Genomic DNA, 24,420 nt, shown 5'->3' with positions numbered 1-24,420 from the left:
TCAGCAAACTGGTATAAGGTAGAAAAAAGAGGATAAGGTAGAAAAAAGCTCCCAGAAAGAGCAAGAAAATGAAAAAAGACTCAAAAAGCATGAAGAGGCATTTAGGGAAATGCAGGACAACCTGAAATATAATTATATCCGTATAATAGGGATACCAGAAGGAGAAGAGGAGGAGGAAGGGATAGAGAACATGTTTGAAAAAGTAATGAGGGAAAACTTCCCTAATTAGAGGAGAGAAAAAGTCACACAAGTCCAGGAAGCACAAGGGTCCCATTCAAGAGGAACCCAATGGGGCCCACTTCAAGACACATCATCATTAAAATGGCAAATATCAAAGACAAACAGAGAATCCTAAAGCCAGCGAGGGAGAAAGAGGTAGTAACATGTAAGGGAGCCCCAATACAGCTAGCATCTGACTTCTCAACAGAAACCCTGCAAGCCAGAAGGGACTGGCAAGAAATATTCCAAGTCAAGAAAAGCAAAAGTCTGCAATCAAGACTGCTCTACCAGCAAGGCTCTCATATATAATGGAAGGCAAAATAAGGAGTTTCCCAGACAAAAGAAGGCTAAAAGAATACACCTCCACCAAACCAGCACTACACAATATGCTAAAGGGACTGCTTTAAGATGAAGAAAAAGTTTCTATGAATACCCAGTTCCTTTCAGAGTTGCCAATACTTGATATTACTAATATTTTTAATACTCATTAATCTGATTGTGACCATGATGTTATTTTAATTGTTCCCTTATTATTTGTTGAAACTAAACCTGTTTTTGTATATTTCTTGCCTGTTTCTATTATTATTTTTTTTTTAAAAAAAGCTTTAAATGACTTTTTGGTATTCTTTATCCATTTATTGATTAAAGGTTTGTAGAACATTTTTCTCTAAAAAAACAAAAAAATAAAAAACAACCTATTAACCATGTTTTAGATGTGTTACAAATACTTTTCTATTCTATTCCTTGTCTTTTAACTTTTTTATATGTATATTACTATATAGTTAAATGTTTAATATAGTCATATTGTCATTACTTTATAGCTTCTGGGTTTGAATATTATACTTCAGGTCATGAAAAATATTAGCTGTATTTTCTTCTAAAACTCCTTCGATTCTACATATTGATTTTTAACTCACCTATTTCCCGTATAATGTGTGAAATAGGGTTCTATATTGGTTTTATTTCAAGTAATAGTGGTCCATGCACCTTATTTGTTGAATAAGCCTTATTTTCCCCATTGATTTGAAATATCAATTATCATATTTACATTGTTAGACAGATATATATGTTTGTCTCTAGAATGTTCATTATATTTCATTGATCTACTTGATTATTTCTGTGTAGATGTGATGTTGGTTTAATTGCTGAGACTTTATAATGGTTTTAAATATTTTATAGTTAACTTTGAAATTTAAAAAAATAAACAAAATCAATCTGTATTTAAGAAAGAAAGAGAGATGGAACTCCTACCTTTCATGACAACATGGATGGAAGTGGAGAATATTAAGCTAAGTGAAATAAGCCAGTTGGTGAAAGACAAATATCACGTGATCTCACCTATAAGTGGACTCTATTCAACAAAATAAACTAACAAACAAAATAAACCACAGACATGGAGACATGGAGCAAGCTGAAAATGACCAGAGGGGATGGGGAAAGAGGACAATGTTGGAAAGAAGGGGAAGGGACTAGATAAAGAACATGTATGAATGACCCATGCACATGGACAACAGAGTGAGAATTGACTGTGGGAATGGGGGTGGCGGTGTGATGGGTGGAGGCAGGGTAAAGGGGTAAAAACTGAGACAACTGTAATAGAATAAACATGATTTATAAATTTAAAATAAATATTTTAAAAAAAAGAACTACAAATTGGTAGTTATAGAATAGTCATGGGGACATAAAGTACATCTTTGGCTACAGAAGAGTAGCCAAAGGACATATATGCCGGACCCATGGACATGGACAATGTTGTGGGTACTACCTGAGGGACTGGGAGGGGGGGCAGGTGCGGAGTCAAAGGGGACAAAGGGGAAAATTTGGGACAACTAATAGCATAAGCTATAAAATATAAAAAAAAAACACTTTTACATGCATAGATGCAGAAGGTAAAATTGAAAAGCAATTTTTTAGAGAACACTAATAAAAATCTTAATTAAAACATAAAACACAGGCTTTGGTTGTTAATATCATATTATTAAATATTTGTATTTGTTATTGCTTACTTTTTTTGACATCCCAAACAGTATGTCCTCAATAACATTGCTAATTTGCTAGGAAATTATTACAAAACATTAATAAGTAGTTTTTATTATGGCTCAAATGTAAGAATTTAAATAAAATAGTTAAATGAGAAATCACTTTTAGAGCTACTAAAACTATAGCCAGAAAAATCATACATGTGTTGATTTAAAGTTAGCAACATAAAAAAAAAAAGCAGAATAGAGTGATAAAGTCATTCTGGTTAATTTTCTTTTTTTAGAGAGATACCTTATTTTTTAGATATGCACATAAAATATCTGTAACTAAAATGGTTTGTCTCAAAATAATCCAAGGAGGGGAGATGAAAAACAGCGGGAGTGTTGGGGTTAAATGAAATTTGATTGCTTACAAGTTAATAATTGTTTGAAGATTGGTGATGGGTACATGAGGGTTCATTATATTATCTCTTTATTTTTAAATATGTTTGAAATTTTCTGTAATAAAAATTAAAGTAATTTAGTGGTATAGAGTTATCTCTAAATAACCCAATTCTTACAGGACATGCTTCTACAGAAGCTATACCTACACACTTTTTCTTGGGCATAAAAACCTTCCTTTAGTCCTGCAATTAGGACTGTGTTATACTGCTGAATACATTCCCAATAAAAAATTCCTTAATAAAAGTTAACAGATATCAAATAATATTTAGAAATATAATATTTTAGCTTACCATAAACAACTGGATACACTGTCCCTCTTATACCTGATGCTGGACAATGCATGTTTTTTCCATTCAAATATACATTTAATTCTACATGGTCATATGTAATACCCTAGAAACAAAAGAAAATATTTTAAATGGTGGTAAAAATATAAATGTTTCATAAAAATAAGACCAGTCAGAAAATACTTATTGTGAAGCATGGTACACACAAAAAAAACCCTAAATAGTGGGGCCACAATAGCTTTCCTGAAGGGTTTACAATTTGGCAGATGTCTAATTGAATTGAGCTAAAAAAAAAGGGGGGGGGGTGATTATGTGGGGCTGGGGTAGGGAGAAATCCCAGAGTCAACAGTAGAGGTAAAACAAATGACATCAGTTTAAATCCCAGTATTACATTTAGATACTCTGGATTTTATATTTGGGATATTTAAGATGATATAACTACTGGCATAAGATCAACAGAGAGATCTTTTAAACTCATACAGAAACACTGTTCTCTATATGCAGAATTTGACCTAAAGTGGGGGAAACAATAACGTTTTTACCATTACAGCATACTACTTTTCATTGTTTTCATGTTGTGAAGAAGTGTCTTTATATAATTTATTTCCAAGAAGAAATCATATATTTCTGTATTTCTTTGCCTTGGTTTCAGATATGTCAAGTGTATTACCAACATAAAACTTAGATTTATAACTAAATATACAGTTGACTCTAGAACAATATGCTTTGTACCATGCAGGTCTCTTATATGCAGATTTTCTTCTATAAATACGTGTAGTATTTTCAATCCATGTTGGCAGTTGCAGACGTGGAGTGTCAACTGTATATGCATTGATCAATGCCATTTTATATAGGAGACTTGAGCGTCCATGGATTTTGGTATACATGGGCAGTCCCAGAACGAGCCCCAGTGGATACCAAGGGACAACTAAATTTTGGGGGAGTCAAAAGTTATATGTGCAGGGGGTCAGTGCTCCTAACCCGTGTTGTGCAAGGATCAACTGTAATTGGTAATCACTATCAACTGGAAAAAAAGAAAAACAGTCCAAAAGATTTTTTAAAAAAACACTGAAGTAAAACTATTACTTTGTGTACTATTAGTGGTATAAAAACATAATTAATAACAATTATTATTATTAAAATGCTGGGAAACAGATACCAAGCATTATTCTAGGCACTTCATATTTATTCATTTAATCTTCACAAAAAGAAAGGTATTATTATTGAATGCATTTTACAACTACAGCAAAAAGAGGTTAAATAATTTACCTAAGCTAGGAATTGGCAGAGATGGGATTTATACCTATGTAGTATGGTTTTGGAATACTTAGCTGGCATGTAATTTTAAACGGTTTTCTTTTTTTTACATGCATAATTTTAAACTTTTAAAATGCTCGTTAAAACCTAATACAATCTCTTTTGATGAAAAAAAAAGAGAACTTTCTTTGGAAGAATTAAGAATAGACAGCGGAGATTTTTCTACAGAGAAATGATCGCAGATCAAGAAGCAACCATTTCAAAGATTTCTGACTGGATAAATTGTATCAATTTATAAGCTTTTTAAAGGTAGAAAAAGATCTTACAGATGATCTAGTCTTTACTCCCTCACTTTTGAAAAAGGCTCAGATAAATCAATGTGTTAAGTGTTATAAAATATTCTCTTCCAACCTTAGCAAAGCCAAGGTTAAACAATGACTTATAAAAGGCTAAGGAATATTGAGAAAGATAAACTGACTGTCTTTGTTTCATTTCAGTTTAGGTATTTAAATACAATAATAAAGACAACTGACAGCTGGTATTAGCTTTTTAAATGAAGAGGTCTGTTTAAAAAACAAAAATATAATTACAAAAACAGCAAAGTGGTGCTCTCTTTATAGGACTACAGGAAATTCTAGTTCATTCAGATCAGGTCATAATCCAGGCACCCTTCACCACCTGGTGGCAACATAACCTACTGCAAGCAAGCAATTTTAAACACAAGACTCCAGCGTAAAAGCAAAATCCCTGTATGTCCCAATACCAAAGAAAGAAGTGAGAAAGGATGTGAGAACCCCAATCCCCCATCAGCAGCATTTGGTTCAATCGTTTTCTAACTTAATCTGTCCTTTTATATGATCTAGACGTTAGGTTTGATTTTGACATAATGATGCACTTAATAACTGTGTGCAGGTTTAGTGAACTGACCCTGAAATTAAACCGCCTGTATTATAACCCTGGGATCACCCTGTAAAATAAGTTACTTCTCCTAATCTGTAAAATGGTGATAACAATACTCCCTATTTCATAGGGTCATTATGAAGATTAGCAATTTAAATCCCTGACAGGCACCTAAAACAGTACCTGTCCCATAATAAATGCTAGAGAAGAATTTATCAAACTTCTCTAAAATTAAACTGAAAAATGCAATTTTAGAATGTAATTTATTCTTGAAAATTATTTATAAAAGGAAAAATAAGTGTAAACTGTTTCAGATATGCCTTCCTACTACTGCAGTAGGCCACTGATATATATGATTTTTGTATGAATATAATCATTTGGTTGGATGTTGATAGCTTATTCTTCTTGATTTCTCCTCAGAGAATGGTATGACTGAAATTCTATATATATGAGAATTTTTCCTATTTTATAATCTAGTTAACTTTTCTAATGACACTGTCAGCAATTTGATGAAATTTGTTCTCAAGTGTTTGAAAGAGGAAGATAAACTTACAATGGTAGCGTAATGTTTTATTTTTCTTGATTCTGCATATATTTCATCTTTTTTTATCAAAAGGGCATGAAAATCTAAGTCTAATTTAATAATGCTGACAGGCTAAAAATGACATTCTTAAGTCTGGCAATTTGTGGTATCAGTCATTTCAATGAATGAAATAGGAAGACCAGAATAACAAACAGAAATTCAGTACATTAAAAATATTTGCTACAGATTATCCTTTCTCATGTTCAAATTTCATTTTTTAGTGTAAGTAGATTGATAGCATCAACTTAACTTCAAGATTCTCTCACAAGAAATAACCATTTGAATAATGGTGTTCCATGCTATGAACATCTGTCAATGATCTACAAATACAAAACTAACTATTAAAGAGAACAGGAAGAGCAGATTTTTAAAGTTTATGCCTTTTGTCTTCTTTTTTCTGAGCCAATTTAGGGGGGGGGAAGCCCTTTAATAATTTGCCTATTTAATAAGTGTTCTTTAATAACATTTTAATGTGTTTTTTTCTTGCAGAAAATCTTAATTTTCATATCTTCCTTAATTCTCTCCAAAATACTGTGTATTTAATTCAATAAGCTGACTTTACCTTGTCTGTGCCATCTTATTATTAGAAACTTTCCCTCATTATTTACAGATTCCTTTCAACATGGTACCAGAGCCAGGAACTCAGTTCTATATACAAGGGTGCCTTTGCTAAAGAAAACCTAAGAACTCTGTTTTCAATCAATAGCAAACAGCCTGAACTCAGTGTATAAGGTTCTTGGATAACACTGTATGAGAGAAAGTACCTGGAAAAGACAGGGAGGGATCTTTGGATAACATTCTTAATAGGGTGGCTTTGGAAAAGCCTTAAGATGGGGGTGTCCAAACCTCTTGGATGGAAGAAGAGAAGTTGTCTTGGGCCACCCATTAAATATACAAACACTAACGAAAACTGATGAACAAAAAAAAAGATTCATGCATAATTTTCATGATATCTGCCATTACATATAAGCAAAAAAGTTCTCACATAATAACCCTAATTATGCAGTGGCCCTTCTGATGATATTTTAAAATTGCTGAGCAGTACCCAAGTTTGTGATCACTAAAATAGAAGATATACATATCTAAGTAATAAAACTTAGTATAAAACTAAGTAATGTTTTTTAATGTTTTAAGTAAATTTACAATTTTGAGTTGGGCCATGTTCATAGCCATCCTGGACCATGAGTTGGACACCCCTGCATTAAGATTTCAAGTCCATTTCTTTGAAGAGTTCTGAATGTGAAGTAAGTTTAATAAGATTAAGTTTAATGAGGACCAACATTCCTGATAAAATGCTGTATTCTTTAACAGAAGTTCTTTACAAATGAAGTAATGTAAAAATTTTCTCTAAGAGACCTCCAGCTGCAAAAATACTTACTATTTCCTAATATAAGGGTGAGCAAACTTTCAAAACTGAGGACTAAGATTTCTTAGATGTGAAGAAGCAAGAAATGTTGATCAGCTGTCTATGTCATTAATTCTCCTCAATGGAAATAAGGACTTACATGGATATCCCTCACCAGTGACAGCTATAAAAAGAAGAGAGTTTGGTAAGACAGCAGCATTTATACCAAGTGCTCTCTTCAGAAAATGTACCACCTCATTAGATATAATCCCAGTGTTTTGGAATTCAAACCATAAACTCCCAGGTAAAAGTACATATACTGAAAGCAGTTCTAGTGTAATAATGTACAGTGGAAGACAACTCCACAAGAACACTTACCACCACGTCTCCCTCCTGTGGAAGGCTGTTGGCTGGCAGCCTGTTTTTCTCCTCATTGTTGTGGTACAGAGCTCCATCATTTCTCATCACCAGGCTGTGCACATCTCGGCCAAGAGGAATCTGATTCAAGTTAACTTTCTGAGTTGCAACACCAACACCCCAGATTCCTGAAAATATAATGACATTCCTAAAAACATAATAAACTATTTGTTGGTAATCTTCCCTCCCCTCCAAATCTTTAAAAAGTAGTTTGCAAATTATACTATGTTCTCTGCAGACGAAATATAGCCTAGGAGATAAGAGACTGGGCCCTGGAGTTGTACTGCCTAGGTTTAAATCCTGATGTAGCTATGTCATCTTGGGTAAGTTACTTATCCTCTCTCTGCTTACTCACCTATACATTATGTATTCCAACAGTACTTACCTTACAAGGTAAGACATAGTGAGATAATTTAAATAAAGCACTTGGAATGGTGTACGTATTCAAAGAAATGGGTAAATAAAGCACAAAGTAAATATTTAAAATATATAGGTATTTCATTATTTTTCTTTAAAAAAGATTTTTTAGAAGCTACACATTGATTTTAAATGGCTTGGGGTTCTACTTCTAGCACTACCTTGAGGAGTAGGAAATTACTATCTTTAGTTTTCGCTTATATTATATGTCACACACAATATATGGCCTGGTCAATATCATGGAGAGGAGGGGGAGAGAAGATGGTGGAGGAGTGAATGGGAGTCACGCTGACCTCCTCCCAAGACCAAACTGGAATTGCAACTAAATAGTGGAGTAATCACCTGGAAAACAATGGAACGATAGTGGGAGAGGAGCCTTGGAGCTGCGGACAGTGGATTAGACTCTCACACATCCCAACGGGTGAGAAGTGCGGTGGAGGCTCGAGAGGGTGGGCTGGGTGCCCACGGGCACCAGCACCAGAGGGACATTGAAACGGCCAGTTAGCTTTCCCCGAGAAGAACGGGGTCTGAATCATAAACAGGGACCCCTAAACTAAAGCAGCTAAAACCAAGAAAATACAGACAAAATGCAACCCCAAAAAGCTTAGGGGTCCCTCTCTGCCAGAGACTGGTGGCGCTCTCTGTCAGAGACAGGTGGCTGGGGATGCAAAGAGACATTTAAGGGCCAACGCAAAGTTTGCAGTGGCAGCCACCCTCCTTGATCTCTGGGTAGAGGCGGCAGCAGGGTGGGCTGGTGCCTGGAAAAAGACTGGTGAGGAAAACTTTGTGAAGAGAACCGACACCGCAGCTGGTGGAGCCCGGGTGATAACGCACCTCCCACTCTGCAGCTACCATCTCGCTCAGACATAAGGGAATCAATTAACCTGCCTTTTATGCGCTCCACTCACAGCTTGTGCATGTGAGCTGGGGGACTGAGTGCAGACTGGCTGGGAGAGCCTTGAGGAGACACTGGAGAGGGAGGCGTTGGGGAAAGAACGGGATGAGGAACCAGGGAGCCCCAACTCCCTCCTCGTTCTGTAGTCTCCATTGTGGGCTGGAAAGGCGCAACCCCAAAGAGGCAGAAGAAGGACGCGCACGAACCAGACTGCCTGCAATTGAAACACAGGCCGCACAGGGGGTGGATCCTTGGCAGAAGGGGTCAGGGAACTGCCCAGAGGCTCCTGAGGAGAGTCTGGAAACGGAGGCATTGGGGAAAGAACGGGAGGAGGAACTGGGGAGTCCCGACTCCTTCTCCTTACAGTAGTCTCCATTGTGCAGGAAGTGGACACACCCCCAAAGAGCCAAAAGCTGAAAAGCACACATAGTCACCCCAAAATCACTCAGTGCAGGCGCGCACACTTGCGCCGAGTGACTGGCGAGGGTTGGCAAGAGTGTGTGTGACCCCAGTGGGCTGGCGAACGCTTGCACCCGCCGGCAAGGCCTCCTACAGATTGGCACCAATACCGCCTGCGAGGGAGTGCACAGAGCAGAAAGGGCAGGCATAAATTGACCCGCCCGCCTGCGATTGTAGAGCGGCCCACAAAATTAGTAGATACCCGGTGGAAAGGGTCACAGAGCTGCCCAGAGTTCCTGGAGGAGACCGGAGACGGGATTAACCAGAGAGTCCTGGAGCTGACCTCCTCCCATTTCCGTAGTCTCCATTTGGCGAGGGCAAGCAACGCACCCAAAGAGCCAAAAGCGGGGAAAACACACAACAGAAGACCCTAAACTGACCAGTGCTGGGGAGCTTGCTGGCCAAGGGGGCCAGATGAGTAGTCAGGTTGCGAATAAGCCCCCTGGACTGGGGCAAGCACATGTGAGGCCAGGCAGGCGGGCGATCCTGCTGCGCGGGGGAACACGTTCAAGGAGCAGGCGTGAGAGTACAGAGCGATCCGAAAATATAGCCCAGCCCTGACTGAAGGGGTTACAGAGCTGCCCCAAGCAGGAGTCAGACACAGACAGTAGACATCTGGAAGGCTCAAAGAAACAACCCAAGGTCATATAGGGTCAACAACTGACATCATCAGAGGCAGGCCCAGAAAGAAAAGTAAAGAAAATAAATGAATAAATAAATAAATATAAAGACCCACTTAGTAGCATAGAAGTTTAATCCACAAAGTCAGGATATCTAGACAGCCCAATTGAAGCAGAAGCAAATATAAATATAAAAAATAAGTGAATTAGTTAACACACTCTCACAAAAATGGGAAGAAAAAGAAGTTCCCCCCAAATGAGTGGAAAAGGGGACTCCCCACAGAGAGAGCTAAATGAAGTAGAGGCAAGGGAACTATCAGATACTGAATTCCAAGCGATGGTTCTAAGGAAGCTCCATGAGCTCAGCCAGCTCAAAGATAACTATGAGAAACTGAAGAGAAACTATCAGGATCTTACAGCAAACTATATCAGCCTGGAAAAGGACATAGAAACTATCAAGAACACACAAGAGGATAAGAAGAATAGCATTGCCGAATTGAAGAACACATTAGAAGGAATCCAAAGCAGGCTGGATGAAGCCGAGGATCGAATCAGTGAGATGGAGGATAAAGTAGGAAGAATCCCAGAAAGAACAAGAAATGGAAAAAAGACTCAAAAAGAATGAGGAGGCATTTAGGGAAATGCAGCATAACCTGAAACGCACTAATATCCATATAATAGGTATACCAAAAGGAGAAGAAGAGGAGCAAGGGATAGAGAACCTCCTCGAAAAAGTAATGACAGAAAATTTCCCTAATTGGAGGAGAGAAAAGCTCTCACGAATCCAGGAGGCACAGAAGACCCCACTAAAGAGGGACTCAAAGAGGTCCACTCCAAGAAACATCATCATTAAAATGGCAAATGTCAAAGACAAAGAGAGAATCCTCAAGGCAGCAAGGGAGGAGAAAGTAACATACAAGGGGGCCCTATATGCCTAGGAGCTGTCTTCTCAACAAAAACACTACAAGCAAGAAGGGAATGGCAACAAATATTCCAAGCCTTGAAAAGCAAGGGCCTACACCCAAGGCTGCTCTAACCAGCAAGTCTCTCCATTAAAATAAAAGGGGAAATAAGGAGTTTCCCAGACAAGAGAAGGCTAAAAGAATACATCTCTACCAAACCAGCACTCCAAGATATGCTAAGGGGACTGGTTTAAGCAGATGAAGGAAAAGAATGAGAGAGAGGAACACAGGTACAAAGACAAAAGATGAATAAGTTTCTATCAGTAATATCGCTCAATGTGAATGGACTAAATGCCCCAATCAAAAGACACAGGGTAGCCGAATGGATAAGAAAACATGACCCACACATATGTTGCCTACAAGAGACCCACCTCAGAGCAAGAGACCTACACAGATTGAAAGTAAAGGAATGGAAAATAATATTCCAAGAAAATGGGCATGAGAAAAAGGCCGGGGTTGCCATACTTGTATCAGACAAAGTAGATTTCAAAACAAAGGCCACAAAGAGAGACCCAGAGGGGCACTTTATCATACTTAAAGGAAGAATCTATCAAGAAGACATCAACATTGTAAACTTATATGCTCCCAATATAGGAGCCCCCACATTTATAAGGCAATTGTTGGATGACTTCAAAAAAGATATAGACAGCAACACACTGATAGTAGGGGATTTCAACACCCCACTGTCAAAAATGGACAGATCTTCCAAACAAAACATTAATAAACATATTGTGGCACTGAATGACACACTGAATCAAAGAGACTTAACTGACATATATAGAACCTTACATCCCAGAGAAGAAAAATACACATTCTTTTCAAATGCTCATGGCAGTTTTTCAAAGATAGACCATATTATAAGACACAAAGCAAACCTCAGGAATTTCAGGAAAATTGAAATAATACCAAGCTTTTTCTCGGACCACAACGGCTTGAAACTGGAAATCAACCTCAAAGAGAAACTTCAAAAGCTTGCAAACTCATGGAGACTGAACAGTAGACTATTAAACAATGAATGGGTCAATAATGAGATAAGAGAAGAAATCAAAACATTTCTGGAAACAAATGAAAATGAACAGACAACAGTCCAAAACCTATGGGACACAGCAAAGGCGGTCCTGAGAGGGAAGTTCATAGCAATACAGGCTTACCTAAAAAAGATAGAAACATTTCAAATAAAAGACCTAACACTACAAATTCAAGAACGGGACAAACAACAACAAATAAATCCCAGAGCAAGTAGAAGGAAGGAAATAGTCAAGATGAGAGCAGAACTGAATGACATAGAGACAAAAAGAACAATTCAGAGGATCCACCAATCCAGAAGTTGGTTCTTTGAAAAGATAAATGAAGTTGACAAGCCTTTAAGCAGACTCATCAAGAATAAAAGGGAGAGGACCCAAATTAATAATATCAGAAATGAAACAGGAGAAATAACAACTGATACCACAGAAATACAAAGGATCGTCAGAAACTACTATGAACAATTATATGCAAGAAATTTGAAAATCTTGATGAAATGGACAAATTTTTAGAAAAGTACAATCTTCCAACACTGAAGGAGGAAGAAACAGAAAGCTTGAACAGACCGATAACAGCTGGGGAAATGGAAGCAGTAATCAAGAAACTCTCGGCACACAAAAGCCGAGGGCCGGACGGTTTCACAGGAGAATTTTACAAAACATTTTGGAAGAGCTAACCCCTGTTCTTCTCAAACTATTCCAAAAAATCCAAGAGGAGGAAAGACTCCCAGTATCTTTCTATGAGGCCAGCATCACCCTGATCCCAAAACCAGACAAAGACCCTACAAAGAAAGAAAACTACAGGCCAATTTCGCTGATGAACATAGATGCTAAAATCCTCAACAAAATATTGGCAAACCGCATCCAGCAATACATTAAAAAGATTATCCACCATGATCAAGTGGGATTCATCCCAGGCATGCAGGGATGGTTCAATATACGCAAATCAGTAAACGTGATGCATCACATAAATAAAAGAAAAGACACAAACCACGTGATCATCTCAATAGATGCAGAAAAAGCATTCGATAAGGTACAGCACCCAATTATGATCTAAACACCCAGCAAAATGGGAATAAATGGGGCATTCCTCAACGTAATAAAGGCCATATATGAAAAACCTACAGCCAATATTGTACTCAACGGGCAAAAACTGAAAGCTTTCCCACTAAGATCGGGAACACGACAAGGATGTCCGCTCTCACTGCTTCTTTTCAACATTGTATTGGAAGTCCTAGCTACAGCGGTCAGAAAAGAGAAAGAGATAAAAGGCATCCAAATAGGAAAGGAGGAAGTAAAGCTATCATTGTTGCAGATGACATGATAGTGTACATAGAGAACCCTGTAGACTCTACCAAAAAACTCCTCAACCTAGTAAGTGAATTTGGCAAAACAGCAGGATACAAAGTCAACATTTAGAAATCAAAGGCATTTTTGTACACCAGCAATGCAACAGAAGAAGGAGAAATAAAAAAAAAAAAATACCATTCGATATAGCAAGAAGGAAAATAAAGTACCTAGGCATAAATTTAACCAAAGACGTAAAAGACCTGTACACAGAAAACTATACATTGAAGAAAGAAATTAAGGAAGACACAAATAAATGGGAGCATATACCGTGCTCATGGATTGGAAAAATTAGTATCATCAAAATGTCCATACTACCCAAAGCAATTTATAGATTCAACGCAATCCCTCTTAAGTTACCAATGACATATTTCACAGAAATAGAACAGACATTTCAAAAATTTATATGGAACCATAAACGACCCCAAATACCCTCAGCAATTTTGAGAAAGAAACCCAAAGTAGGAGGGATCACAATACTGGACATCAACTCTACTACAAAGCCACTCTACTCAAAACAATCTGGTACTGGCACAAGAACAGACCCATAGACCAGTGGAACAGAATAGAAAGCTCAGAAATGAGCCCAGGTCTCTATGGGCATCTAATATTTGACGAAGAGGGCAGAAGCATAAAATGGAGCAATAATAGCCTCTTCAACAAATGGTTTTGGGAGAGCTGGACGGCTACATGCAAAAAATTGAAATTGGATCATCAGCTGACACCATATACAAAAATAAACTCAAAAAGAATAAAAGACTTAAATATAAGTCGCAACACCATCAAAGTCCTAGAGGAGAACATTGGCAGGAAACTCTCAGTTATCCCACGCAGCAATTTTTTCAGGATATGTCTCCTAAAGCAAGGGACATCAAGGAAAGAATAAACAAGTGGGACCTCACCAAAATAAGAAGCTTCTGCACGGCAATAGAAAACATCAGCAAAATGAAAAGGGAGCCAATCATATGCGAAAATATATTCGCTAATGATACATCAGATAGAGGTTTGATCTTCAAGATATATAAAGAACTCACTTGACTCCACTCCAAGAAGACAAACGATCCAATCAAAAAATGGGCAAAGGACCTGGGCAGACACTTTTCCAAGGAGGAGGTACAGAGGGCCCAGAGGCATTTGAAAGGATGCTCAGCATCACTAGCCATCAGAGAAATGCAGATCAAAACCACCATGAGGTACCGCCTCACACCGGGCAGAATGCCCATCATAAACAGATCAACAAACAACAGGTGCTGGCGAGGCTGTGGAGAAAAGGGAACCCTAGTCCACTGTTGGTGGGAATGCAGACTGGTGTAGCCACTGTGGAAAGCAGTGTGGAATTTCCTCAAAAAGATGAAAATGGAACTGCCTTTTGATCCACTGATTCCCCTGCTGGGACTATACCCTTAGAACACCAAAACGCCAAAAGGACCTATGCACCCCAATGTTCATAGCAGCACAATTTATAATAGCCGAGTGTTGGAAGCAACCTAAATGCCCATCAGTAGATGATTGGATCAAAAAGTGATGGTACATATACACAATGGAATACTACGCAGCAGAGAGCAAAAAAGAACTACTAAACTTCGCGACAGCATGGATGGAACTGGAGAGCATTATGCTAAGCGAAATAAGCCAGGGGGCGAAAGACAGATACCATATGATCTCACCTATAAGCGGAACCTAACCAACAATACAAAGATGCAAGGAAAATATGACCAGCAACACTGAAAGGAAAAGAAATCAACAGAGACAAGAGGGAAGGAGGGAGGGTGGGCGGGGAAAAGGAAGGGAAGGGGAAAGTCAAGGAACATATAGCAAGGACTCATGGACAAAACCAAAGGGGAAGAGCTGAGGGAGGGAAAGAGGGAGGGGGTAAAGGAAAGTGGTGGAGGGTAGGCAGAGACAAATGTATTTGAAAAAATAAATTAAAATAAAATTAAAAAAAATATCATGGAAAGGAGAAAATTACTGATACAGTGTAAAATCATTTGCTGATTTTTTGCCTAAATTAGTGAATTTAAAACCTTTTGCCTTAAGCTGACTTTTAAAGCTAGCACTTCTCCTCTTATCCAGCCAAATAGAATACCTAGATGTCTGGACTTTGTCTCAAACTGTCTCCTTCCAGTTTTTATCCAGGTAGGACAAATTCTATAAATGGAAGATCTGAGACTTCCGACCAAGATGGAGGTGTAGGTAGATAACAGTTTACCTCCTCGCACAACCAAAACAAGGGCAACAACAAATTACAAAAAAACAAACAACCAGAATTGCCAGAAACTCGAACTGTATAGTTAGTGTGACAACCAAGGAGGTAAAGAAGAAACATTCATCCAGACTGGTAAGAGGGGTGGAGATGGGCAGCCAGGGTAGACACGCAGCAAGGCGGTGGCTGGAGGACAGAGCAGGGAAGGTGGTTGGCCGTCCCACATTTTCATGTGGATAAGCTGGGAGGAACAACTGTGGAGCGAGACAGACGGTGCAACCCAGGGTTCCAGTGCAGGAAAAGATAGCCTCAAAACCTCTGACTGTAAAAACCTGTGGAGTTGTGGCAGCGGGAGAAACTCCTAGCCTCACAGCAGAGTTCACTGGAGAGACCCACGGGGTCCTAGAACATACACAAACCTGCCCACCCAGGAATCAGCACCGGAAGGGCCCAATTTTCAGTGGGGGAAGTGACGGAAAGCCTGCAGAGAGCTGGACAATCAGCATTGTTCTTTCTCTAACCCCTCCACCACATACAGTGACAACGCAGCTACATGGGTTGCCCTGCCCTGGTGAATACCTAAGGCTCTGCCCCTTACAACTTAACAGGAGTGCTGAGAGAAAGAAACAGGGCCCAAATGAAAGAACAGATTGAAACTCCAGAAAAAATAAAACTAAGCAATGAAGAGATAGCCAACCTATCAGATGCAGAGTTCAAACACTGGTAATCAGGATGCTCACAGAAATGGTTGGGTATGGTCACAAAACAGAGGAGAATGTGAAGGCTATGCAAAGTGAAATAAAGAAAAATACAGGGAACCAACAGTGAAGGGAAGGAAACCAGGATTCAAATCAACGATTTGGAACAAAAAAGAAATAAACATCCAACTAGAACTGAATGAAGAAACAAGAATTCAAAAAAATGAGGAGAGGCTTAGGAACCTCTGGGACAATTTAAAATGTTCCAACATCCAAATCATAGGGGTGCCAGAGGAGGAGAGGAAGAGCAAGAAACTGAAAACTTATGAAAAAATAATAAAGGAAAACTTCCTCAGCCTGGCTAAGGAAATCAACTTCCAGGAGATCCAGGAAGCTCAGAGAGTCCCGAAGAAATTGGAACCAAGGAAGGACACATCAAGGCACATTATAATTACATTATTCAAGATTAAAGATATGGAAAGAATCTTAAAAGCAGCAAGAGAAAAGGAGGCAGTTTCCTACAGAGTTCCCATAAGACTATCATCTGATTTTTCAAAAGAAACCTTGCAGGCAAGAAGGGGATGGCAACACGTATTCAAAGTCATGAAAGATAAGGACCTACATCCAAGATTATTCTACCCAGCAAAGCTATCATTTAGAATGGAAGGGCAGATAAAGTGCTTCCCAGATAAGGTCAAGTTAAAGGAGTTCATCATCACCAAGCCCTTATTATATGAAATGTTAAAGAGACTTATCTAAAAAAAATCAAAAACTATGAACAGTAAAATGACAACAAACTCACAACTACCAACAACTGAACCAAAACAAAAAGAAAAACGAACTAAACAAACAACTAGAACAGGAACAGAATCACAGAAATGGATATCAGAGGGTTTAGGAGAGGGAAGAATGGGAGAAAAGGTGCAGGGAATAAGCAGCATAAATAGTAGGTACAAAATAGGCAGGGGGAGGTTAAGAAATGGAGAAGCCAAAGAACTTATATGAACTACCCATGTACATGAACTAAGCAATGGAGGATGCTGGTTGGAGGATGGTGCAGTGCGGAGGGGAAAGAAGGGGAGAAAAAAAACAGGACAACTGTAATAGCATAATCAATAAAATATATACATATTAAAAAATAAAAAGATCTGAGGACCATGTTGTCAATTGTTCTGGGTTGACTGAGACCTTCAAAAACTACATTTCTGAACTTTACTGTACTGTTGTCTTAAATAATTTGACTATTAGAATTTATCGTCCAAAGTAGGACAATTTAAAGAGTGACAAGCAGTAATACAATTAATTTCAAAGGACAACAGTTCTAAATAGGGTTATAGAGTCTCTTACTCCTAAAGAACTATGCATGCTGTGATGATACACTTTGGCACAACTGTCTCAAGCTTTCATTGAGATCAATGCTACAAACCCCAGAAGCACATTTATCCTAGGGGTATCATCCTTTACAGAAAATTCACATAAAAACTTGTTAGATTTAAGGCTCAAGAAAATATTTGCTTCTCTTGAAAAAGGTATGTTATACTTCAAAAGATCACAGTAGCCAGAGACATTTTGCAGTGAATAAACTTATAAAAGAGTTAAATGGAGGACGGATTATATTTATTGCATATACTTAAGAAGATCAGTGTCTAAAACTAATTAGAAAACAAGCTCCAGAGGAATGTTTTATATCATTCAAACCAGTCAGGTAAGAGTAGGATTGATTTACTCCACTCCAGTTTTCCTATTCTGTACCTCTATCACTCATGCTGTATTTCACTAGAAGTTTCTTCTTAATAAAGCTTTTAAAAAGTTTTTCCCTATATTCAATAATGCCACAAGTTAACCGATAGTTAACTCTTATAATACTCATGTAGAATTATTATACAATTCAAGAAACTCCATAAACTTTTAAAGAAAGCAGAGACTTTAGACTTCTATCAGAATTCTAAATTTGCTGATTACTTCATATAACAGGGTATCTTAACAAGAGTTAAGAGAAAAATTTGGGATCATAAGGTTGATTTTATTCTAAGATAAATAATAAGAATCTATACTTTATATGCTCAACCAAACGAAATAGTGCACCTGCCATTAATAATTAATTATAGTAATAATACTGTTAGATCCTTACAATGATCTAGTATGTCTTGTCTTTAAAACACTTTCACAAAATATAGCTCATATAGATGAGAAAGTTGAACCTAATTTAATTAACTAATTAAACCAAAATCACACAATAAGATGTGAAAGAAAATGTCTTCTAAGTAAGTTTAGAGTTCTTTTATTACCTCATTAAATCTTTTCATACATTGAAAATCACTCCTAATATTTAGAATAATTGGACTTCTAAAAATAAAGTACCATTATACCAACCTGTGGACTGGATTTTGAATTCAAAGTAGCTTTTGTTTTGATGTAATGGTGCACTGGCTAAACAACCTCCTGTTCCACATATTCTTCTTCCATTTTTTACAATAACAACATCTGTTCCTAAACAAAAAAATACAGACACTGTGTAAAGTTTTATATTTTCTTATTCGACAATGAAGGTTAATTTCTGTCTCACTTTAACTCTTGGTCCACAAAAAATAAGGATACTACTTGTACTTTGAAATATGGAAATAATAAATTATATTTAAATACTTAATTCACAATTTTTTTCCTGAGAGGACATTTATATTTAATATTCATTAGTAGCTAGAAATCCTGTTTAATTAGGTTTCAAACTCTGAATTATGTAGAATATTTTAAATACTTTAAAAATATAAATAGACTTTAATTTTTAGCCAATAAGTCAATTTGATAGTTTCATAAATCTCTTAATTGAAATGAAAGCATAAACACTTAGAAAGTTTGGTAAATTAGTTAATTTTCAATTCAAGACAAATAAATTAAAACTACTAAAAACTGGCTGAATATCTACTAGATATAAAGTACTGTGCTAGTGCATTAGTGAAGTAGTATGCAGAATACGGACAGAAACATGTTTTTGTTCTTGAAATAGCTAACACTGAAAAATGCTAATTTTAGGATCTTAAAAATGTTTGTAAGATAGCTGCTGTCAATCATATTGCAAAAATGTAAAAATGGTTTTAACATCACTAAAAACACTTTATTCTCAAGAAAATTTTGTTTAGTTCAAATAACATTTGATAGATGAGGCTGAGAAAAAACTGTCTCTTGATAATGTGACCTCAATACCAATTCTTTTCCAAACACTGATTAGGTTAAGAATGTGTATCAGGGAACATGAAGAGACTTAACATTACTCTAATATGTACGAAATATCCCATAATACCGAGGCACGCAACTCCCAAGATCTGTGGCCAGTATTACCACTAAACTGATAAGTGTATAAGGCAAGCAGATCTGGCTATTAGAACTAGACAAGGACTCCTTCTGAGAGGGTTAAATAAAACTAGGGCATAGTACAAAAGGTATGAACAGGGAGGCACTAATCCCATCAACTAGCTATTGAATTCATGTTTAAATAACAATTGTTTGGGATAAATGCATAATAGACATGCAAAATTTCAGCATCAATCACAATTCCAAATTTTCAGACTTTATCACATACACTCTTAAATAAGGTAAAACTAAAATCCTTTATGATTATTAAAAATTTACTAGCATTCATTTTTTTTCTCATTATGTTAACCTCCAAATTCTGAGTAAGTGCCTTTAGAAATAATTTACATCTGGCTTCCAAATATGCCTCCAGCAGTTTGAACTGGAGAGCACCCAGGACTCAGCTCTTCCCTGAGGGCAAAGACCATGTAGTGCTTGGCATCTAGCAGATGCTCAACAAATAACTGATACAGAAATGAATGAATAAATATGCTCTGCTAAGCACTTTGGAGTGGACATGTAGCATCTGTTTTCCTTTTCCCAAAAGCCTTTCCTCTGGAGATCAAAACAATTCCAAGGAAGCTGACTCAATCTCTTGGTTTCAGGGACACAGCTTTGACCTAAGTCAAGTCAATCAGTGCATTCCACATTTCTTGGCTACAGTGACTGAGTGAAAAACAGTTACATGACCTAAGCCACTAAAATCAGAGACAGTCTCAGGACTTTGGCAGAAAATGAAGGGGTAAAGACACTCATTCTTGCTGGACCTGAATGAGGAAGCCCAGGAAGCCGCTGCAAGTCATGAAGGAATAAACAGTACAAGGAAGAGAAGAAAAGAAACCCAGTCCTCAGCAGCAGAGTCTTTCCTGAAGCTTGAGCTGCTTTTGTATTTTTTTCAGTTACATGTACCAGTATATTTCACTCACTGTTTAAACAATTCTGAGTTACAGTTTTTGCTACTTGTAACTAAAAGCATCCTAAGTGAAACACATTTTAAAGAATTATGCAAATAAATGGTATTTTTTTTCTTAACTGGCAATGCTCTGTGGTTCCCATATATACTAAAACCTCTTAAGCTTCTACACCAAGCTTCTATAGTAGATAACTTAGTATCTTGGATATCATCCTAAGGTGTTAGGTTAATGGAAGTTAATAGAAGACCGTCAATACAGTAGAGTCTATTCTCAGCTGGAACCACAGAAACAAATCTGAGCACAGTATTATTCTCGAATTTAAATATCATTTCATATATCCAAGGCCTTCTGTTAGGGATAGAGATGTTTCATATAGAGAGATATTCAGGGAACATTCTAGAGTTCCCCATGAATCATTATGAAATTATTTTAAGCATGTTCCACTTCTTTAAAAACAAAGATATCCTATAGTTGGCTATGAAATTTGTGTAGTTTCATTAATTAGAAAGTCAAGGCAAATTTGAGTCCAGTCACAGCACATATAAACATTGTCAAAGAGTATGGTTTTAAGAAACATTAGACATTTACAAATATGTGTCATCCCTTTCAAAGTAGCTACTTTGGAAGGCATTCATTTCTAAAAAGTCAATTCACAAATGCAGAAGACTGGCCAAAAATACAAATATTTACAAAAACTATGCCACAGAAAATCCGAAAAGAGGAATTCCAAAATGGTTTTAAACAACATAACATCACCAAAATAAGTGACAACTTCGAGAGAACATCCATTTGTATATGAAAAGTACTATCTTTTTTAGAAAAAGCAATCACATTCTTTAGGTTACTTAATACAACGTTTCACATATCCAAAGACATGCATACTTGCTCACTGTGCTTCTCATATTTTCAACTTCAGACGAATTTAGGCTTGAAAAACACTCCTAACTCAACAACGTCTTTCCTTTCTTTCATGTTATTCAGTTTCTAAAATCAGGTTTCTTCTGTGACTGAAGAATCTGAACTTACTGGAAGAATGGTTAAGAAAATATTTCCATGCAGGTAGAAAATTTGGAGATGACATTATTTTACTGAAAGTTGCTAGGCAGCTTTGGAAAAAGTCAGTGTAATGAGTACAACTGACCAGCTCTTTAAAGAGAAGAGACCAGAGAAAAGGAATGCTCCAAAAAGCAGACTGAAGTAAATCAGAGTTTTGGCAGTAGATAGAAAGAGCTAACGCTGATCATAAGCTCCAGTAAGTACACATGGTTGCCCTTTACTGTGTTCCCAGCATGGAAAACAATGCCTGTCACCTAATACTCACTCAGTAAATATCAGTTGAATGAATAGATGAAAAGGAAACATTTTCTGTGGGAAATTGCAGGATTTGAACATCTTAAATAATAATGGATAATGTTTTAAGAAACATTAGACATTTACAAATATGTGTCATCCCTTTCAAAGTAGCTACTTTAAAGAAACACATAATTAAAAAAAGTAGCATAATTTAAAGAAACACACATACATACCTACACATATTTATGTATTAAGGTTCTGTGTTGTACTTGGAAAAATCCAAGAATTGAAAATAAATACCCACGTACAAAGTGGTATACAATTATCACTCTTGTGGTTTAGTATATGGCTACTGAAATACAAAAATATAATGGACAATGTTTCCAGAATTATAAAGAATCTGGGCAGGAGAGGATTTTGGTATAAATATTAAGAATTGCCTTTGCTATTTTAATACTGTCCTTTAGCCAATGAGAGACATGGGACAAATTGAAACTGCTGAAATATATTTAGAATAGAATAATACATTTTAAAAAGACAGTACTGTAACTGAAATAATTATAGTGGAAAATCTCGGCTTCTAGAACCAAATCCCAGAAACATGGAACTATATGGGAAAAGTCTAGGGACAGGAATAATGTGGCAAAAGAGGCTACAGAGGGGAGAGGAAGAATCTTAGAAGTTTTATGCCCATTTTAAATAGGGAGGAAAAAACACAGACACAACAGAGCAAAGTGCTTTTTTACTTTGCAGTAGCCTAACCTGTTGGGAAGAAGCCAGTCAGATGAAATTACAACACCATTAACAGTGACTAAGGAGTCAGGTAATGGGAGGTTTTAGCTGAAATGGCAGGCTGTGATCTGAGATGTGACTTCAGGCTTCTGCAATTAGTTTTATTTTGATTTCAGGTGAGAGGAAAATCACTTCCAATAAAACAAGCTTCAACCTATAAATGATGGGCTAAAGAGAAAACTGTCAGGGCAGAAAGAGCGGAGATCACACCAAAAGTACTCTGAAAATGTATAGGTTTTGATTGGAGCTCGACAGTAGAGCGCTGTTGTAAGAGCACCAGATCGCTCCCCGCGCCCCACGCCTGGGCACCTCGGAAGAGCCTCAGGCGGCAGCAGCTCCGATGAGTTTCCTGCGAAACTGCAATGAAAATGGGTAGGTCCAAGCACCCACCTCCCGATCACAGGCGCTGCGTAACCCTAAGCACAGAACTGGGCCGAGGTGGAGTCCACCTGCGTCTGGAAGAGATCCGGAAGAGATCCAGAAGACCAAATGCGGTCAAGGCTACGTCGCCGTAGGAGGAGCGGGGGCGGCGCCCGGCCGAGCAGGGCCGCGCCGCTGGTGGTCCTTTTGATCCCGCACTGCCCCCGACCTGCCTGCGGCGCCCAACCCCGGTGGGCCGTTGAGCCTGAAGAAAGGAGGGCCCTTACCCATGTGCTGGGTGTCCAACTGCACGGCCGGCATCTCCTTCAGAGGAATGTGTCCCGTTCCGCCGTCTCTGCAGCACTGCAGGCAGCAAAACACCGAGGCGGCCATCACGCAATGACCACTGACGCCCAGGCCTCCTGTAGACCCTAAACCGCGGCGACACCACCCTTCACCCCGCCTCTCCGCTTCTAGCCTCTACTGGAGCGCCGGAGGTGCCCTGTGGAGCGCAGAGGCCGGTACAGCGACACTCCAGGCTGGGAGGGCACAGCACAGCCTGAAGTGAAACAGGCCTGGGCTGAAAAAGGGAGGATCGGCGGGCGGGCGCCGGGCGGGAGCTGGGCCTGGAAGGGGGCGGGGCTAATGGCGGGGCAGGGCAGGGGCGGGGCAGAGGGCGTGACGGCCAGGAGGGCGGTGGGGTCGTCCTTGCGCCTGCGCGTGGGAGTTTTCTCGTTTTGCTGTTCCTCTTGAGTGTTTCTCATTATTGATGGGTTATGGTGTCTCCGTCCTGTCACACTCAAGGGTCCTCCGCGCTTGTTCTTAAAACTGTGCTCCTCCCACTTCGACATTATCTTTAGGGATGAATTGACAAAGACAAATCAGGCTTGGGGACTGGGAGTTGATAAGAAAGAGCCCCCAGGTATTCTCCCGGGCGCCCATTACTGAGAGAACTTTGCCTTCATGGACAGTCTTCGTCCCCCGATCGTGGCTGGTTTCTGAAGAATTTCCTCAAATCCTGAGTAGACGCACATGCTTCAGAAGTAATACCTGTTAGTGACTGCACCGTGTATGCTCGATCCCGAGGATCTAAATAGGCCCTGATAGCATTTAAGGTGCAGAAATAACGCTTTCCTTGACTCTTGGTGCCGTGAGGTCAGGGGCGAGCAGTGGGCCTCTCCAGGGCGGGGACCAATCGGGACGTGGCGGGAGGGTGATTTTTGAGCAGCCTCTTCCAAGCTCTATCCTTTTCGTGGATTGAGGCTTTCGAGGAGTATGAAGTGGACCCTGGAGACAGCACAGCAAGAAGGCTACCGGGCCCCCAAGGGAAGCCTTCTGTTCTATTGCCTCTTCCTTTCTGCTTCCACGTAAGCGGCTCACTTGGTGGTCACATGTCATCTCCGTGCCTATTTTATCATCATCCCTGGTCAATTGAACGTCTTCAGATACCACTTGGAGTTTGAAATGAACAAGCACTAGAACTAACCTGGCTCAAAAGTCTGTTCCTAAATAAGGTTTTCATCCTGAAGTCTTTCCCAGGGTTTAAGTCCTGGGAAGCCGAACACAAAATGCCCACTTAATATGTAATGGATTCCAATATATAACTTTTTAGTGATCTGAGTTCAAATATCATGTTTTTCTTCACAGAATAAAAGAATT

General features: G+C 38.5%; 1 protein-coding gene across 6 annotated transcripts in view; it reads right to left on the bottom strand.

Moving 5' to 3' along the window:
• The window catches only part of SPRYD7 (SPRY domain containing 7), a 31,352-nt gene extending 8,004 nt beyond the window's left edge, over window positions 1-23,348 (bottom strand). For 5 of the 6 annotated variants that reach the window (XM_054586309.1, XM_054586312.1, XM_054586310.1 and 2 more), the window contains exons 1-4: window positions 23,049-23,348; window positions 18,428-18,544; window positions 7,393-7,559; window positions 2,933-3,035 (exon numbers count right to left, since the gene is read on the bottom strand). In XM_054586309.1, the coding sequence (XP_054442284.1) occupies window positions 2,933-3,035; window positions 7,393-7,559; window positions 18,428-18,544; window positions 23,049-23,154 (493 nt within the window). In that variant the 5' untranslated portion in view covers window positions 23,155-23,348. The remainder of the gene's footprint in view (window positions 1-2,932; window positions 3,036-7,392; window positions 7,560-18,427; window positions 18,545-23,048) is intronic. The other variant, XM_054586314.1, reaches the window with a different exon arrangement.
• Between the last annotated feature and the right edge of the window lie 1,072 nt (window positions 23,349-24,420).

This window comes from Pteronotus mesoamericanus, unplaced genomic scaffold (genome assembly GCF_021234165.1).
Source record: "Pteronotus mesoamericanus isolate MK-2021 breed Mesoamerican mustached bat unplaced genomic scaffold, CSHL_Meso_final contig_94, whole genome shotgun sequence".
NCBI classification, from domain to species: domain Eukaryota; kingdom Metazoa; phylum Chordata; class Mammalia; order Chiroptera; family Mormoopidae; genus Pteronotus; species Pteronotus mesoamericanus.
The sequence above is the reverse complement of the archived record's forward strand: the minus strand, read 5'-3'. Positions and strand labels throughout refer to the sequence as shown.